The sequence below is a fragment of the Gossypium hirsutum genome, chromosome D06 (genome assembly GCF_007990345.1).
Source record: "Gossypium hirsutum isolate 1008001.06 chromosome D06, Gossypium_hirsutum_v2.1, whole genome shotgun sequence".
NCBI classification, from domain to species: domain Eukaryota; kingdom Viridiplantae; phylum Streptophyta; class Magnoliopsida; order Malvales; family Malvaceae; genus Gossypium; species Gossypium hirsutum.
The window spans coordinates 65,168,942-65,189,784 of NC_053442.1; the positions used below are offsets into that span (position 1 = coordinate 65,168,942).

At 33.6% G+C, this 20,843-nt stretch overlaps 3 protein-coding genes across 3 annotated transcripts in view; all 3 read left to right on the plus strand.

Annotated features, from left to right (window-relative positions):
- The window catches only part of LOC107961082 (shikimate O-hydroxycinnamoyltransferase), a 16,727-nt gene extending 5,030 nt beyond the window's left edge, over positions 1-11,697 (plus strand). Inside the window, exons 2-3 of the mRNA XM_016897322.2 lie at positions 5,841-6,677; positions 11,599-11,697. Coding sequence (XP_016752811.2) covers positions 5,841-6,677; positions 11,599-11,697 — 936 coding nt within the window. The remainder of the gene's footprint in view (positions 1-5,840; positions 6,678-11,598) is intronic.
- Positions 11,698-16,104: 4,407 nt separating this feature from the next.
- Positions 16,105-17,941, plus strand: LOC121218662 (hydroxycinnamoyltransferase-like). Its single transcript, XM_041096243.1, has 2 exons — positions 16,105-16,520; positions 17,295-17,941. Exons 1-2 carry the CDS (start codon positions 16,320-16,322, stop codon positions 17,331-17,333), a joined length of 240 nt encoding a protein of 79 aa, XP_040952177.1. The 5' UTR covers positions 16,105-16,319; the 3' UTR covers positions 17,334-17,941.
- LOC107961081 (shikimate O-hydroxycinnamoyltransferase-like) lies at positions 17,764-18,213 on the plus strand. The gene has a single exon (XM_016897321.1). It carries the CDS (start codon positions 17,764-17,766, stop codon positions 18,211-18,213), a length of 450 nt encoding a protein of 149 aa, XP_016752810.1.
- Positions 18,214-20,843: the final 2,630 nt, after the last annotated feature.

The following is a 20,843-nucleotide window of genomic DNA, read 5'->3' on the forward strand; positions in this document are numbered from 1 at the left end:
AACCGAAAGAAGGATAAAAGCCTTGAATAGTATCTTTCAAGGTATGGATGAATCAACCTTCGAGAAAATATCAGATGTGAAGAACGCGAAGAATGCATGGGAGATTTGCAAAAATCATTTCAAGGTGTAGAAAAAGCTAAAAAGGTACGCCTTCAGTCACTTAGAGCTGAATTTGAAATGTTAAAAATGAAGAGCTCCGAGAATATCGATGACTATGCAATCGTGTAAAATCGGTGGTAAATGAAATGAAACGAAATGGAGAAACTCTTGACGAGGTAAGAGTGATGGAGAAAATTCTACAGTCACTCACACGCAAATTCGAGTACGTAGTCGTTGCCATCGAAGAATCAAAAGATTTGTCAAAGATGTCGCTCGAAGAACTTGTGGGTTCTCTGCAAGCCCATGAGCAAAAGATGAAGCTAAATGAAGATAGTGAAAATCTTGATCAAGCCTTGCATAGCAAGTTGTCCGTCGACGACGGAGAAACAAGTAATAACTTTAACCAAGGAAGAGGAAACCGCAGAGGATACCGTGGAGGCTACCGTGGTGGAAACAGAGGAGGAAGAGGATCACGAGGACGTGGAAATCAATCATATGGGAGATATCAAGAAAATAAAGATTATCAAACATCCAACCGTGGACGTGGATCTAGAGGTCGTGGCCGAGGCAGATTTCAAGAAAATAAATCTCAGGTACAATGCTACAACTGTAACAAGTATGGACATTTCAGTTACGAGTGCAGATCAACACACAAAGTGGATGAAAGAAACCATGTAGCAGTCGCAGCAGAAGGCAACGAAAAAGTGGAATCAAGTGTCTTTCTCACTTATGGAGAAAATGAAGATCGCAAGAGAAGTGTGTGGTATCTCGACAACGGTGCAAGCAACCACATGTGTGGAAGAAAGGAGCTGTTCACAGAATTAGATGAAACAGTTCATGGAAAAATAACTTTTGGAGACAACTCACATGCAGAAATCAAAGGAAAGGGCAAGGTTGTTATAACACAAAGGAATGGAGAGAAGAAGTACATCTCAGACGTTTACTACGTACCAGCTTTGAAGAGCAACCTGATCAGTCTTGGTCAACTCCTAGAAAAAGGATATGAAGTTTATATGAAAGACCGCTCACTCGCCATCAGGAACAAAGTGGAGAATTAGTTGTTCGAGTTTATATGACGCGAAATCGTCTTTTCACCCTCGACATCGAGTCTGGAGAAGTAAAATGCATGAAGACGGATCTGAAGAATGAATCATGGTTGTGGCACTTAAGGTACGGACATCTCGGATTTTCTGGCTTGAAGCTGTTGTCGAAGACAAATATGGTGAATGGATTACCAAGTATTAATCATCCAGATCAACTGTGTGAAGCCTGTGTCAAAGGAAAGCAGCATAGGCAGAAATTTGAAGTAGGAAATCTCGAAGAGCTAGAAGACCATTGGAAATTGTACACACCGACATATCTGGTCCGTACGACATTGAATCACTCGGTGGAAACAGGTACTACCTAACTTTTATTGATGATTATAGCAGAAAATGTTGGGTTTATTTTCTCAAAGCAAAATCGGAAGCCCTAGAAAAATTCAAGGAGTTCAAAGCAATGGTGGAAAAACAGAGTGGTCGATATTTGAAGATACTCAGATCCGATAGAGGAGCGAGTATACTGCAAAGCTTTATGAAAGTTTCTGCAAGGATCATGGAATCATTCATCAGTTAACAGCCAGACGCACTCCACAACAAAACGGAGTTGCAGAAAGGAAGAATCGGACAATTCTGGATATGGCAAGAAGCATGATAAAAGGTAAACACCTTCCGAGAACTTTCTGGGCTGAAGCCGTTGAATGCGCAGTTTATCTGTTGAATCAATGTCCAACAAAAAGTGTAAGACACAAGACACCAGAAGAAGCATGGAGCGGTCACAAGCCAAGAGTTGGACACTTCAAAATTTTTGGATGCATTGCATATGCACACGTTCCTGAGCAACAGAGGAAAAAGCTTGACGATAGAGGAGAGAAGTGTATCTTTATAGGCTATGACAAAAGAAGTAAGGCCTACAGACTTTATAATCCTCTTACTAAGAAATTGATTATCTCAAGAGATGTCGAGTTCGATGAAGCGGATTACTGGAGATGGAGTGAAGAAGAAAAGAAAGTGGAAGGATTATTTTTCAACGAAGACGACAATGATATCATCAACCAAGAAGAACAAGGCGATGATCAAAGTCCTGGTACAACAGCCCCTTCGTCACCAACCAGCAGCAGCGGAAGCAGCAGCTCAGATGAAGCACCCACAAGAACACAGAGTCTCAACGACATCTACAATTCTACGGAACCTGTAGAGACGCAGTTCGATTATTCACTATTCTGTCTAATGACAGAATGTGATCCAGTGACATACGAAGAAGCAATTGAAGACAATAAATGGAAGAAGGCCATGGACGAGGAGATTGCTGCAATAAGAAGGAATGACACGTGGGAGCTAACAAGTCTGCCAGAAGGACATAGCCCGATTGGTGTCAAGTGGGTGTACAAGACGAAGACCAACAAAGAAGGAAAAGTAGAGAAATACAAGGCAAGACTAGTCGCCAAAGGCTACAAGCAAAGACAAGGAGTGGACTATGATGAAATATTTGCTCCAGTCGCAAGAATAGACACAATTAGGCTTCTCATAGCGGTCGCAGCACAATACAAATGGAAAATCTATCAGATGGACGTCAAGTCTGTATTCCTGAATGGCTACTTGGAGGAGGAAGTCTACATAGAACAACCACCTGGATATAGCATACAAGGAAAGGAGGACAAAGTCTACCGATTGAAGAAAGCTTTGTATGGATTGAAGCAAGCCCCAAGAGCATGGAACACAAGGATCGACGAGTACTTCCGAAGAAATGGATTCATCAAAAGCCCACACGAGCACACCCTGTACACAAAGAAGAATGGATATGGAGATATCATGATCGTATGCCTATATGTGGATGACATAATCTTCACCGGAAACAATCCAGGTATGTCTGATGATTTCAAGAAAGCTATGACTGAAGAATTTGAAATGACAGATATCGGTGAGATGTCATACTTTCTTGGAGTCGAGGTGAAACAAATGCAAGATGGAATTTTTGTCTCTCAAAAGAAGTATGCGGAGCAGATTTTGAACAAGTTCAAAATGAAGGATTGCAAGCCAGTAGTCACGCCAGCTGATCCAGGGATGAAGCTAAGTGTTGATTCGACAAGGGAGTCGATAAATCCGACGTTGTTTAAAAGTCTCGTTGGAAGTTTAAGGTATTTGACAATCACACGACCAGATATTACATATGCAGTAGGATTGGTGAGCAGATTCATGGAGAAGCCGAAGCAAGACCACTTAATTACCGCAAAAAGAATTTTGAGATATATCAAAGGTACGATGAACCATGGTTTATTCTATACCCACTCACAAGATTCAAAATTAGTTGGCTACTCAGATAGTGATTATGGGGGAGACTTGGATGATCGGAAAAGCACTTCCGGATATGCATTCCACATCAGTTCCGCAGTTTTTTCATGGTCGTCAAAGAAGCAACAAACAATTGCTCTCTCAACATGTGAAGCAGAGTATATGGCCGCAGCAACTTGTACATGCCAAGCAATGTGGTTGAAGAATATTTTGGGAGAAATAGGTGTTTCAAATGAAGGTCCAATTACCATCTACGTTGACAACAAATCCGCTATATCACTTGCCAAGAATCCAGTGTCGCACAGCCGAAGCAAGCACATCGATACGAAGTATCATTTTATCCGAGAGCAAGTGAAAAACAAAAACGTGGAGTTGGTCCATTGCAGGACAGAAGATCAACTGGCAGATATTTTCACAAAGCCGTTGAAAGTGGAGATATTCAACAAATTCAAAGAGAAGCTCGGTATGAAAGTTGGGTTTGAGGGGGAATGTTAGAAATCAAACCCACTCCAAGCATAATCTAGAAGCATGAGACGTGGAGCAATTTTGTGCCATGCAAAGTGCTGAAATTTTAGCCATACAAAGTGCTCCATTATTGAGATGTTTGTGGCTGGAAATTAAGTGGATTAATAGCCACATTTGTTGTCACTTTATCAGCCTATAAATAGAGGCTTGAACTTGTGTTGTAATGAAGAAAAATGAGAAGAAAAAGAAATAAGAGAAGCAACGTGAGTGAGAGTGAAAAGGTTAGCAAACCTTGAGTGAGTTAAAATCTAGCAGCAGCTAGACTATCTAGTCATTGAGAAAATATTTGTAATCTTCGTATTGTAATATATTGAGTGTGTAATAAAAAGTAAATTTTCGGCCCATCACGTTTCCAACAAAGGATAGGTTCTGAGAAAACTCAAACAGCCTGATACTGAAGTTAAAGCACAAGAAAAACTAAGCTATCAGCTAAGAAGTTCATATATACACGAGAATGACCCGTTCTCTACCGTAAAAGTCGGTGCCGCTAGACTAATTAGTGACACCAATATTTTTGTAAAAGTATTACCATCAACAAAGGATCGATACTTTCCGTTCATCTTCACAAGAAAGTGCTAATTATGGAGGTCCACGGTGGGGGCTTAGTAGTGAAGAAGATGAAACCAAAACCCTTTTCTCTTTAATGGATCTCTGGTTTGATAGTGAAGAAGATGAAACCAAAACCCTTTTCTCTTTAATGGATCTCTGGTTTGACTCATTTGTAATAATCATTTTCGTTCGTCGAATACGACCGCATTTTAAATGGAAAACTGTAATAATGATCCTCACTGAAGAAAAGCAAAGAACAAGATTAATCAAAGCGAACAAGATTATTACAAATAGAACTGTCCATAGGCCGGGCCGGGTCGGGTTCGGGCCGGGTCCACAAAAATTTCAGCCCGTTTACTAGGCCCGGGCCAGACCCGGCCCGAAATATGGACCTGAGATTTTGCCCAGGCCCGGCCCGAAGAAAAAATATGGGGCCCGAGCCCGGCCCGTTTTTAATTAAAATTAAAATTATTTTTTTAATAAAATTAAAATTAATTGCTATTAAAATTAATTGTTAGTAAAATTATCAAATTATTAATTGTATTAATTGTTGTAATAAAATCTAACATTTGATTAGTAAATTTATCAAATTATTAATTGTATTAATTGTATTAATTGTTGTAACAAAATCTAACATTTGATTAGTAAAACAAACTTGATGTTTTATTATTATTATTTTGTAACACTAGTCAAGGAAATGAAAGTAAATAAACTTAAAATAAAAAACTATTACATTTTAAAAATAAAAAATATATATTTAATATTTTCGGGCCGGGCCGGGCCGAGCCCGGGCCAAAAAATCTTGCCCGAGGCCCGGCCCATTTTTTAAACGAGCCTAAAATTTTGCCCAATCCCATATTTCGGGCCTATATTTTACCCAAACCCTCTCATATTTTGGGCGGCCCGTCGGGCCAGGCCGGGCCGCCCGGCCCATGGACAGGTCTAATTACAAATGAGCCGGGCGAGAGGTTAATTGAAGAGAAAATGGTTTCAATTTCATCTTCTTAACTGCTAAGCCACCACCATGGAACCCTTAGCACTTTTTCGTGAAGCTAAATGATACCATCAACAAAGTATTGATCCTTTTTACAAAACTGGCATTGGTGCCACCAATGAGTCCGGCGACATTCAAAACAAATATATTTTTAAAAAACATGGGGTGGTGCCTTCAATGGGAATGATGGCACCAAATTTTATGATAGAAAATGGGTTATTCTTGTACAAGATTTTACACTTAGTCATTTTTTATAATTAATCAATCTTTTTTGGTCAATTTAAAAAAAAAACCTTAATATTTTTGTTTCAAAAAGGTCAATTATTGAGTGTATATTTTGCTAGGTAACTACTCTTAAATGCGGTGGAGTCTGTCTTGGAATAGCTACTCATTGTACTTTGGCTGATGGCACAACGACCTTTCATTTCATTAATAGTTGGTCTGAAATGGCAAGAGGCCTGCCCCAAATTAGCATGCCACCACTTATTAACCGAACCCTTCTCCAAGCAAGAGTGCCACCAATCCCTAGATTTCATCATCTCGAATGTGACCTACCTCCTTCTTTAAACACCTCTACGTCACTTGGCCCTAATAACCATAAACCCTCAACTATATCTATTTTCAAGATCACACAAAATCAACTTAATACCCTAAAAGCCAAGTCATGGGAACATGGAAACAAAACCAATTACAGCACCTACACCATTCTAGCTGCATACATATGGCGTTGTGCAACTAAAGCTCGGGGCCTCTCATATGACCAGCCAACCAAGTTAAACATGCCAATTAATGGACGTCCTAGACTACATCCTCCCCTCCCATCAACGTACGTGGGTAATGCAGTGTTTGCAGCTTCATTAATTGCTCTATCTGGAAATCTGCAATCAGAACCGTTTGTAAATACCCTAGAACGAGTTCATGGAACATTGAAAAGGATGAATAATGAGTATCTAAAATCAGCTCTTGACTACCTAGAAACACTGCCAGATATAACAGCTGCCACGATAAAACCAGGCACTTACCAGTGCCCAAACCTAAATATCAACAAATGGACACGATTGTCTATATATGATGCAGATTTTGGATGGGGTCGACCAATATACATGGGTTTAGCAAACGTTGTCGAGGAAGGAAAAATATTCATACTACCAAGTCCAACCGATGATGGGAGCTTGTCACTGGTAGCATGCCTACAGATTGCTCATATGAAACTCTTCGAGAAACATTTATACGAAGGCTTGAAGTCATTTAACAAGATCAAAGCTCGATATTAGTTGTTTGTTCTCTCTATCAATATATGTATAAACCTATAAATCTTCTACTTCTGTTTCTTTAACTAAGACTTTTTGTTTGGATCCTGTTTATTTGAAATTTACCATCTAAACTGGCATGGCGGACAAGTCTTTTATTAGTAATTATTATACTCTACCTCGATAATAGTAGTAGCATTGATCGCAAAGAAATAAAAAAAATAAGAATACACAAATTTTACGTGGAAAAATCTTATTAGAAAAAAAAATCATAGGCAGAATAGAAATTCACTAATGTTGAAAAACAACAATGCAAGAGGTTTTTTTGACTACACAGTTTTAACGGTTAAATAACATTTTTATAATCAATGTCTAATAGAAGATGGCCCCCACATATCCCCATATTTGCAATTCTATTTATTTCTTTAACAAATAAGTTGCACCTCAAATTTTTCTGACTGCATCAAACGGGATTTAGATAAAACAACTCTGATAGCACCTCAGATTATTTGTCCATAACCATATTAAAACAAATACTGAATAATTGAAATATATTCAAAATTTTAAATTAAATTAAGTGTGGATCAAACTCACTGATGATATATGATTTACCTAAAGTGAAATAAGAATTCGAAAATAAAAAATTTATGGGTAAATTTTCGTTTTGGTCACTTAATTAAAAAATTATATATAATTTGGTTATTGAACTATTCAAAAGTTTTCTTTTAAGTCATTGCATTGTTAAAATTGATGTCATATGTCTTTCTCTAATCGCAATGCATACATCAATTGAAAGCTCTCTTTTTCCTTCACTTCCACAGTTCATTTTCTATTTTTATATAACAACTTTAGACATCACAAATCTGTAAGCTAAAATTCAAATACTTTTTGCTCTGATTTTCAACATTGACTATCAAATCAATTTAGATCTAAGGTATGTTTTTTTACTCATTAATGGGTACCGGTCCATCATATCGATTATTGAATCCTTATTTGGAGCTTGTTAGTGGAACTTAAAAAACAACTTAAAAAACCAAAAACTTTCCCATAATTTAATGACTAATGGTGTAGTTTACGCAGTTCCTATTGGCCCAATTGAAGTTTTTGGTACTCCCAAACACTAGTAAAAAAGTTTCAATAGTAAATATATATGAAATTTTTAATAGAAAGTACCATTTTACTTTTTGATCTATATAGAGAGACTAATTTGTCAATTCTTTAAATAAATGGGGCAAAATGCAATTTGACTTTTAATATAAAAATCTCCATGGTATGTTTACCTTGAAATTATCAATAAAAACTAATAAGTATAAAATGAAAAGGTGATAAGTTCTTTTAAAATTTAACATTTACAACTTAATGGGCTAGTGACACAGCCAAGCAAGCCATTAGTGGATTGGTAACAAATTTGGTAATATTTCAAAGATCCAATTGTTAAATATATCAATACAATTGTATTTGATATGTGTTGACACCATTTTTTTTGATGAAACGGGGTTGACTTGGGTTTTTTAAAAAATGAAAACGAAAGTGGAAGTCACCACCGATCTTTTAATTAGTTGTGATCGGATCACCTTGAAAACGACGATTTTGGCCCACGAAATTCAGAAAAATGGGTTCGGGAGTCAGTTACGTACAAGGAAGGATTAGCACCATTGTAACGCCCAAAAATTGGTACCTAGTTGATTAATTAATATCTTAGTGTCGAAAGCTTGAAAACTTTGAAGATATTTAAAATACGATCTTTTATTGAAATACGAAAACTATTTGAAAAGAAAAAGGGCATACTTCACATTGATCGAGAAAAATAATTTCATCCCGTAAGTTAGGACACAATGCCTTAAATTCTCGATGCTCGAATGAATGCCAAGATTTATTTATTTTGAAAGGTATTTGGTTATCCCGGTTTTAGGAAAGAGACCATGTCCCATGAGTTAGAACACGACTTTTCGTTAATTCCCGAGGACATTTAAACACTTTGTTGGAGATGATTTGCGTATTTAGATTTATCGAGAAAATCAAAACCCCGTAAGTTAGGGTACGACGTTTCCGAATCTCAAAACATGAAATGCTACTCGTTTTAAAACTACAATTTATGAATCGGATAAAATTAATTTAACACGGAATGATAAAAAGACACTATGTTAATATGTATTGTGAAATATATAAAAAAAAACATATGTATATGAATTATAAAATATAGAAAATACGTAAGAAAAATATGGATTTTGAAATATAAAAAATATGTATAAGTATGTGTATATATAAATAAATAAAAAACACGTATGTGTATATATAAATTATGAAATACAACAATATAAAAGTATAAATATGTGCGTATATATAAATAAAAAATAGATATATATATATTATAAAGCATAAACATAAGTATGTGTATATATATAAATACGCATGTGGATACATATATATTACATGAAGATAAAAGATATAAGTATGTATATTATAAAATAAAACAATGTAAGTATGTACATATATATATATATGCATATAAAAAATATATATAATAAAACTTGAAGTTTAAAAGTACAAGTGCATGAATAATAATAATAATAGATTAATAACATATATAATAATGGTAATAACATTAAAATAATCAATTAAATAAATTAACTAAAACATGGACTAAATTAAATTTAAAACAAAACAAAAAGGGGCGAAATCAAAAATAAATGAAAGAGCAGGGACTAATTTGAATACGAGAATATCAAGGAAGGACCAAAATAGTAAATATCCCGGTCCATTCTATACGTAGCGTTTCAATAAGGACCGAATTGAAAACACAAAGAAAAATATGGTGAAATTGCAAAAATGAAAGATATTCAATTGAAAACGCGAAAAAAAGCAGAAGGACTAGGGTAGTAATTATACCCTAGTCACAAAACACGCAGATCCTCCTAGGGGTGAGCAAAACTCGATTCGACTCGAAAAAATCGAAAAAAATTCGAATTTCGAGTTAAACGAATCGAGTTATTCGAGTTAATCGAGTTATTCGAATCAATTCGAATTTTTTTTTCGAATTTCGAGTTCGAATCGAGTTGAGTTTTCGAATTCGAATAACTCGAATAATTCGAATAATTCAAATATCAAACTATAATATTTTATATTTTTACCCCAAACTCCCAAACCTTTTTACTTTTCCCTCAAAACTTTTACTCCTTTCCACTTTCCCCCAAAACTTTTACTCCCCTCCCCTCCCAACCCCCAATCTACCCAAAATCTATTTCCCACCAAAATTTTACTCTCCCATTTATTTTTCTCAAAATTTTACTCCCAAAAACCCTTAAAACCTTTTATTTTCCCCCAAAATTTTTACTCCCTCCCACTTTTCCCTTAAAACTTTTATTCCCTTCCCATCCAACCTCCCATCTATCCCAAACCCTCCCCCCTCCAATTTTTTTTTAATATTTTCCCTCCAAAATTTTACTCTCCCTATTTACTTTCCCTCATACTTTTATTCCCCAAAACTTTTACTTCTCACCTTTTACTCTCAAATAAAAAATCAAAATTATCCAAAAAATCACTAAACATAAATAATAATAATTTTATTTATATCTACTATTTATATTATTAAATTAAATTTCACATTTTATATTATTTTTATTATTGAATTGTTTAGTCATATTGAATATTTATATTAAATTTGAATTATTAATTATGCCATAAAATATTCGTGTTAAATATATTGGTATCAATTTCACATTTTATTTTTAAAATAACTTTTATTAAAAAATCATATTTTTACATTTAATATATTTTTTAATTCTAAAATACATAGTGACAAGAATCTGAAGATAATTGAAACAACTAAGCAAGCAAAGAAGCTAACCAGTATATAAAAAATTAATAAATAAATTATGAACTGATGAAAGTTAATAAAAAATTTGATTAAGGTGGACAAATTTTATTACGATGGGTGACAATGGTTACAAGGACCCAAAATTATTTTTTAAAATTTAACTCGAACAAATATATTCGATTCGATTCGATTCGAATTCCATCTCACTCGACTCGATTCGAGAAAACTTCAAATAAAGTTAGGATGATAAAATGAGATTCGAAAACTCGATTAACTCAAAAATTTTCGATTCGATTCGATCGAATGCTCACCCCTAGATCCTCCTGGTAAATGGGTCGGGTCGCGCACGGGTCGTGCAAAGCACCGCTGCTTTAGCGCTAAAAACCCCTGAACTAAACGGCGCCGTTTTGTGATAGTATAAAAACTAATTTTTTTTTGAAGAACCCTCATTTCTCCTCTTATTTCAGAAAAAACAAACAGAGAGAGATTCTCTCTCAGCCTCCCCCTAGACCAGCCTAGGTCTCTAGTCGAGAGCCCCGGCGCACCTCCGCCGTAGCTCCGTCGTGAGCGGCGGACGGAAGTGCAAAGGTCGGCCTTTTTTACTCCCGTTTGGAGCTCATCTCTCTCATAACCTAGATTCGAGGCAGAATCCTTCGAAAGGTGGCCACGAACCTTGGAAACGGAGGGAAACCGTTTAGGTTCCCTTCTTCCGACGCAACACAGGTAAGGGTTTTTTATTTTTTATATTTTATTAATATTTAAAAAACAATTAAAGAAGAAGAAACAGAATGCCAAAATAAAATGAAAACGGGGAAAAAAACCTTTTGAAACTGTTTTCCTATTATTCTTCTTTCAAAAAATTCCTTTTTGATACAATATCCCCCCTAATATAGTGATCAAGTTCGGCCCCCCTTTTTTATTTTTACCCTCCCTTTGGCTTTATAGCCGAAAGAAAAAGAAAAAGAACCGAAAAGAGAAGAAGAAAAATCAATCTTGCTTGCCACTGTCCTGTTGTTCTTTATTGTGTATTTGCAGGTACAACTGGAGGGCGGTGCTGGACTATGGCAAGGCAAGTGGCCGATGGGACGTGCAGCGCTAGGCAGAGATGGCAAAGGTGCGGCATTAGGGTTTTAGCCTTTTTGAAACCCTAGTTTGACTTCTATTGGGCTAGATTCATTTTGGGCTAAATTGGGTTTGGGTATTTTAGGTATTGGGCTTGTGGGTGGTTGGGTTTAAATTGGGTCTGTTGAAAATTTGAATTGGGTTGATATGGTGGTAATGGGCCCTTTGTAATTTTTGGGTTTGCCTGGGCAAAATTGGGCTATATAATATGCATTTAAATTTTTGAACTGATCCGATATTTCAACTATATTGATCTAAAATATTATATATATTGGACTATTAAAAGTTTTTTTATATAAAATATTGTATATGTTGATCTAAAATATTGCATAATCTATTTGAACAGAATAAATATGAAAATTGAATCAGTAAAATATTAATCGTATAAAAAAATAAAAAAACATATTTTAAATTTAATATAAAATTTTTAAAAAACACTAAAATAAATTAATAAAATTCTCAATGACTTTTGGGTTTAAATCAAAATTATCAAAACTAGATTAGATCAAATCGAAAATGTAATAGCCCGAAATAGGGCCTAATGGGAATAGTGGTTTCGTAACCACAAATCCGAAGTGAAATAGTTTAATTTTATAAATTTTTATTAATTACTAATTTATTGAAAGATTGTGTGAAAATATGGATAGGAAATTTTAATGATTTAGTGCCTAATTGAATTTTTAGGACTAAATTGAGAAAAATGCATAGTGTGTCTAATTAGTGATTAAATGATTTAATTGAATTATTGTATGAAATAGGAAGTGTTTATGTGGCAATTAGACCATAAATTAGTGTTATGGACATAAAAGGGTAATTCTAGAAAAATATCTAAGTAATGGGTCAAGGGCATTTTTGTCCAAATTGAATAAAAGACAAAATAAAGATGAAAACAAGTGTTCATCTTCTTAAAAAGTTGAAGCTTGTTGCCGAAAATTTCATGTTACCATAGCTAGGGTTTTTGATTTTTCTAAGCTCAATTGTAAGTGATTTCTTGCCCCGTTTTTAATTATTTTCGTATTTTTATGCTTATTGAAGCTTGAATTTCATGTTTCTACCATTTAATTTAAATGAAATTAAAGTTTAAAAATTGACCCATTCATGATATAATTGTAAATTGATTAGTGATGTTAGATAATTAATGTTTGAAGTGTTAATTACAAGTTTTACTAGATGAATTTTGGTGAAAATGTTGAAAAAGGACTAAATTGTGAAGGATGATAAAGTGTGCATAAAGTTGTGATTTTGTGAAGTTGAAGGCTGTTATGAGCATGAAATATGATTTAGTGAAGTTTGAAATTTAAGAATTTAGTGAATTTTATTTTTACGAGTTTTGAGACAAAAGTGGAATTTTTGAAAAGTTATGGGGAAAAAATATAAGTTTGCCAAAATATTGTGTATGAATTGTATTTGAATGGAATATTGATAAAATGCATTAAATTGTGTTAATATAGATCAAGAAAGAGAAATAGTGGAAGTGATCGAGGGAAAGGGAAAGTTATCGACTAAATCACAAAAATAGTCGTTTTGCATCCGAGGTAAGTTATATGTAAACAATAGTAATATATTTTTATAAATTGTGAATTTTATTGATATGTGAATCAATATTGAATGTGGAAGAAAAATTATTCATGAATTATTCAAGTGATAAAGTGTTGAAAATAGAGTATTAAGTGTAAATTTCCGGTTAAACTTAGGAATAGAAGTGGATACAAGTGACATGTCACTAGAGATCAGTGTTACAGTGTTACAGTGTTACAGTGAGTCCCGGGTGCTGGGTGATCTAGCATGTGTTGCAGACACCTGACAGCTTGTGTGAGCAGGCCCGTGGACATTTTCAGTGTTATTGATCAGTGGTAGCTTCGGCTACATTTCAGTGGTAGCTTCGGCTACATATCAGTGTGGCACTTATGTGCTAAATCTCTACATATCTGTGTATATTCCGAGTGTTCAGCGGGATTAATAATGAATTAAAGTAAATATGAAATGAAGTGTGTATGCATGTACTTTTAAAAGAATGAGTATATGTGATAAATGCTAAGTCTATAAGTGCATGTGCAAGTGAAATGGGTAAGATTATGCATGTGTAAGTGATTGAAATTGCTAAGAAAAAATTTGATTAATTATATGAGAGAAATGTCAATTATTTAAATGAGTACTTATTGTTTACATGTGACTTACTAAGCTATTTTTAGCTTACACGTTTTCTCCTTTCTTTGTTTTATAGTGACTTGAGCTTGTTTGAATCGGGGATCGTCGGAGCTCGTATCATACTATCATAATCATCTCGGTATTATTTGTTTTTCAAAATGTTTAAAACTATGGCATGTATAGAGTCTTAATCATTTTGAGTATGTTCATATGATATGGCTAAGATTAGCTATTGAAATGGTTAGGGAAGATTATGTTTTGGTATTATGTATGTGTAAATGGTAGCTAATACAAAGAAGCAGTTTCTTTAACAGCAACAGTGACGTGAATGTGAAAAATCACCATAAATATTAGAAATAAAATTAGGGATTTAATTATATATAGAATTAAAGCTTATCGAGTCTATTTTTATGTGAAAGAAATGGTGTAGGCAAAGGAATTTTATATTTTGAGATATTTGAATTTTAGTGAGACAAGGTCAGAATGATTTTTAAAGTCTTCTGTTCTGACTTTAAAAAATCATTATAAATTGTACAGAAATAATTAAGGGTCATAATTTATATTTCTAGATTTCTTAATGAGTCTATTTTCAAAAGAAACAAACGATAACCTTATATGAATTCTGTACAATGAGATAATTGATTTTTAGTGCCAAGAGGTCAGATCTGTCGAGCTGTGAAACAGGGGATACTTTAATAAATAAATTGTACTAATTGACTAAGTTAAAAATTCTGAAAATTTTATGGTAAGTAGGGATATGAGTCTAGTTTAAGGAAAAATTTACAGATTTAAATTTTGAATCTTGTAACTCGAGTTATAATTAAATTAGTGACAGTCACGCAGGTGGATAGTTTTATTGTGAACAGTGAATTTAATTTTAAAAGTAAATTTTTATGCTCCAAATTGGTAAGTTAAATTGGATGACATCTCGTACTCGATTCCGGCGACAGCCTCGGATAAGGGGTGTTACAGAAAATTAATTAAGGTATCAGTTTGAAATAAGAGGATTAATTATCTCACAAATTGGTTGAATCGACCAATCAAATAATTTTTTAATTTTTAAAATTTTTAATAATTTATTTAATTAATTTAATCAAATCACTCAAATCGGAATTAGAATCTAATTCTAAACACTTTGCTACTTATTGTTATGTCAAAGCCACGTGTTTTTTTTACACCTAATTTCTTCTGCCAATTATTGTCCGCACGTGTCAACTCTTTATCATCTTTTAATGACTTGTACGGTATAGATAGCATGTCTTCAATTTTTTTACTTGCCAAATTATGTTATTAGTCCTTGTATTGTATGTAGTTTGCGAATTTAATCTCTATATTAAAAAAATAGTCAATTTTAGTCCTTATACTTTTTAGCATTTAAAATTTTAATCCTCCACAAAAAGTAGTAATTAAATATGTTGGATAACTTATGTCGCTAATCTTGTAAACAGTATAAAGTTATTCTACGTTCTCCAATTTGATCATTCATAATTCTTATATTTTTTGAATTTTTAAAATTTAACAAGCTGATATAATATTACATATATAAATAATATTTTGACGTATAAGATTTTAAAAATAATAAAACTTAATGAATTTAATGGTTATCGTTTAGATCAAGATTGGAATTTCAAATTTAGAAAAATATATGGACTAAAATGATTAAATTAAAGTACATGGACTAAATTTACAACTTGCCCATTGCACAAGTATTAATAGCAAGATTTAACCTATTTTTACATTTAAACATGTAAAAATATCACCCATCCACTGCCTCCCAACAGAGAAGATAGGCTTTTTTTGAAATAATAATTATCTGATAAATTATTTTGTGGACATTTTTTACCTTATTATCCATGATTTTGTCAGTTAGAAGATGACATGTCATCTTTTTTTTTCCGTATCATATGTACATTTAGACTAAACTTTCAAATCAAAGATGACGTGTCTTATTTTAATTAGGAGGAACTATGGATGATGGAGTGGAAAGTGTCCATAAAATGATTTAACATTATTACATTGTCTTCGAACACAAAAACACAAGCATTAACAAACAGATTTCGCCCATCCGCTACCTCCCAATAGAGAAGATAGGTTTTTTTTTAAGTAACTCAATTTTTTTGATTAATTATGAAAATAATTAACTTAAAAATTATATACGTAAATGATTTGATTTTTATAGTGCTTGTCGATGCTTCCAAACACACCCGCGGCACCGGCCCATCATCAACCAATAATTTTATTATTTTAAACATTTTCAATTCATTCCCTAGTATATTTAAATTTAGATAAATTGAGATAAATTTTTGAAAGAATATTTGAGTAATTTAAATAAGACTTTTAACTTTATTGATTTCAAATCTGGAAGTGGTGGTGGCAACATCCATGTCCCTTTGCCGTTTTTCTACAAACCAAATGGCTCCTCTGACTTCTGCAAGCCTCAAGTGCTACAGGAGGCTTTAAGCAAGACTCTTGTGCAATTCTATCCTATGGCTGGGAGGTTGGGACGTGATGAAAATGGTAGGCTCGAGATGTTATGCAACGCAGAGGGTGTTCTGTGGATAGAAGCTGAAACTACATCGGCCATGGATGATCTTGACGGGTTGACTCCCTGCTCAAAACTGAGGAAACTGGTTCCCACGGCTGATTACTCAGGAGATATCAGTTCTTGTCCGCTTATTATGGCTCAGGTAAGTGAATGAAGAACTATTATCTTGTTATAGATGATAACAGTAACTTTCAGTAGGAGACCATGGATAAGCTCTGAGAAAACTCAAACAGCCTGATACTGAAGTTAAAGCACAAGAAAAACTAAGCTATCAGCTAAGAAGTTGATATATATACACGAGAATGACCCGTTTTCTACCTTAAAAGTCGGTGGCGCTAGACTAATTAGCGACACCGATATTTTTGTAGAAGTATTACCATCAACAAAGTATCAATACTTTCCGTTCATCTTCACTAGAAAGTGCTAATTACGGAGGTCCATAGTAGTGGCTTAGTAGTGAAGAAGATGAAACCTGTAATAATCCTCACCGAAAAAAAAGAAAGAACAAGATTAATCAAAGCGAACAAGATTATTACAAATGAGTCAGGCGAGATGTTCATTGAAGAAAAGGGTTTCGGTTTCATCTTCTTCACTGCTAAGCCACCACCATCGAACTCTTAGCACTTTCTCGTGAAGCTAAATGATACTATCAACAAAGTATTAATCCTTTTTACAAAACTGACATCGGTACCACCAACGAGTCCGGCGATATTAAAAAAATATATTTTTAAAAAACAATGGATGGTGCCTTCAATGGAAATGGTGGCACCAAATTTTATGATAGAAAATAGATTATTCTCGTATAAAATTTTACACTTGAGTAATTTTATAATTAATCAATTTTTTTGGTCAATTTTAAAAAAAAAATTAATATTTTTATTTCAAAAAGTCAATTGTTGAGTATATATTTTGCTAGGTACTACTCTTAAATGCGGTGGAGTCAGTCTTGGAATAGCAACTCACCATACTTTGACTGATGGCACAACGGACTTTCATTTCATTAATAGTTGGTCTGAAATGGCAAGAGGTTTGCCCCAAATTAGTATGCCACCACTTATTGACCGAACCCTTCTCCGAGCAAGAGTGCCACCAATCCCTAGATTTCATCATCTCGAAAATGACCCATCTCCTTCTTTAAACTCCTCTACGTCACTTGGCCCTAATAACCATAAACCCTCAACTTCAAGATCACACAAAATCAACTTAATACCCTAAAAGCCAAGTCATGGGAACATGGAAACAAAACCAATTACAGCACCTACACCATTCTAGCTGCATACATATGGCGCTGTGCAACTAAAGCTCGGGGCCTCTCATATGACCAACCAACCAAGTTAAACATGCCAATTAATGGACGTCCCAGACTACATCCTCCCCTCCCATAAATGTACGTAAGCAATGCAGTGTTTGCGGCTTCATTAATTGCTCTATCTGGCAATCTCCAATCAGAACCGTTTGTAAATACCCTAGAACGAGTTCATGGAACATTGAAAAGGATGAATAATGAGTATCTAAGATCAGCTCTTGACTACCTAGAAACACTGCCAGATATAACAGTTGCCATGAGAAAACTAGACAATTACCAGTGCCCAAACCTACATATCAACAAATGGACACGACTATCTATATATGATGCAGATTTTGGATGGGGTCGACCAATACACATGGGTCCAGCAAACGTTGTCCATGAAGGAAAAATATACATACTACAAAGTCCAACCGATGATGGGAGCTTGACAGTGGTAGCATGCCTACAGACTGCTCATATGAAACTCTTTGAGAAACATCTATACAAAGGCTTGAAGTCATTTGACAAGATCAAAGCTCGATATTAGTTGTTTGTTCTCTCTACCAATATATGTATAAACTTATGAATCTTCTACTTCTGTTTCTTTAACTAAAACTTTGTTTGAATCTTGTTTATTTGAAATTTAGCATCTAAGCTGCCCTGGATGACGGGTTTTTTATTGGTAATTGTTATACTTGGTAATAGTAGTAGGATTAACCGCAAAGTAATAGGAAATAAAAATAAAAATATATAGATTTTGCGTGAAAAATTCTTATCTAGAAAAAATCGTAAAGGAGAAGAAATTCACTAATGTTGAAAAACAATAATGCAAGAGGTTTTTTTACTACGCATTTTAATGATTAAACAACCTTTTCATAATCAACATTTAAAACGAGATCGCCCCCACATATCCTCCAATTTTGTATTTCTATTTCATTTCTTTAACAAGTGAGTTACACATCAAACTTTTCTGATCAGATCAAACGGGATTCAGATCACACAACTCTAACAATAATCCAAGCAGAGGAGGAGCAGGAGCTATAATACGGAAAGATTAGAGGGCCTGGGTATTCATAATTTTAACTTTAACCTTCTGTGGTTGATACATTGACAAGCTAAAGCCTTGAGAAGAAAAACAACTTATAACAAATGAACCCAAAAAACAATGTCAATTCCAAACAGCATCATTTGGTATGTTCTTTTTACTGTTTCAGAGGTAAACAATGGAGGACGGAGAAATTAGTGCTATATTAATACAAATTGAGCAAGAAGAAAACCAACAGATCGTACAAGTAGACATAAATATATGATTGATAATATTTTTAACATGATAAATGGATAACGACTGTATGAAGTAAAGATGTCACATCATCTTATATTTTTTATTAATTATTTAATGTCATTTCAGTATCTTTTTTTCAGGTCATTAACACATAATTTTGGTACTTTTTATAACTTAAACCTTAGACATTGAACCATGAACTCTAGACTCTAAAACCCTTTAATTTGAACATTGAATTTTGAACCCTTTATCCTGAACATTAGACCTTAGACCCTAGACCTTAAATCCTAACCTTTGATCCTATACCCTAAACCTTGGATCTTGTATCTTGAACCCTAAGTTCAAAGTTCAGGTTTTGGAGTTTAAGATTTAGGAATCAAGATCTAAATTCCAGAGTCCAGAGTTTGGGGACTAAGTTAAAAAATTATTAAAATTATGTGTCAATGACATAAAAATGCTGAAATAACATTAAATAATTTGTAAGTGATACATGATGACGTGGCGTCTCGTTTTCACACAATCATTTCTCATTATCAAAATGTTAAATTTTAGTTTATTTTCGATACTTTGTCTAACATGATTTTAGCCTATATACTTTAATTTTGAGACATCAAGTCCTTATATTATTTTATTTAAAAATCTTAATCATTCGTCTAATTTTGTAATTATAAAAAGATAGAATAGTTGATAATACACTTAATTGACATATTTTTATTATTTTATTTAATTAATTTTAGACATGTATTTTATCTAATTTAAAACTTAATTGATCAATTTTTATTTTGGTACAATTGTTATTTAATGTGTTGAGAAATGTGAGGATACTTGCATAAAAGATTTAACATGAGAACTTGAATTGAGGCGTGAAGGAAGAGGAGGCGCATTAGTGCACATTAGATCTGATTATAGGCAGGTTATCCATCCAGACCTAAAGGTCTGTTTAAAAAGTAAGAGGGTTTGAATAAAAATATAGACTCGAAAAATAAGTTTGAAAAAAAAGGGCTTCAATGGGCTGAGCCTTGGGTGAGTTTTTTTTCACTCAGGCCTGGCCTAAATTAGTTGTTCTGCTACCATTTCGCTATTATATTACTACTATTTTATTTTTGTTATTTAAATATTGTATAACTTTTATTTTATTGTTAATTTTCCTATTGTTTTAAAGGTATTTGCTTGCTAAGTTGTAACTATCTTAGTATTATTTAAATATAATAAAATTTGTAATGTATTTTTAATTTGTTGGGAAATATTTATTTTATTGTTTTTAGTGTAAAAGTTTATTTTATGTAAAAAATAATTTTAAAAAATTAATACAGACGTGTCGGATTAGGCTAAGTTTAGCAATTTTAATTTGGACTGGACTTGACAAATTTTTAAGCCAAATTTTCGAATCAAATCGGAACTAGACTAAAAAATAGACTAGAATTTTGTATCAACCCAGCCTAAACCGAGTCCATAATCAAGTCAAGTGCATACGCATCCCTCTAGCATTTATTTTTATTTTAGGATTAGGCATTAAAAAGGTGAGGAAGCACTTTGCGCATAAACCAAAAACCATTGTTGCTTCGTTTTTATGAAGTACTTTTATTTTAGGGGAGGGACTTTGCGCATAAAATTTCCATTTATTTTTATTTTATTTTTTCTTCTTTAATTTTATGAAGTAACTTGGTGGAGCTTTAGGCAGATTTTTTATTTGATTTTCGAGGATCGTGAGATTCGAATCTGCACATAAAAATTTTGATTTCGGTATTTGTTTAGGAGATAGATGTCGATGTTTCATAAAATTATATTGACACAAAGTAAAGAAAGGTTTGTTGATTCGTTTTTGATAAGTATACAGTTGGAAGAACTAATATTCGGTATATTGAAGAATACATTGGTGTGTCTAATGAAGTAGT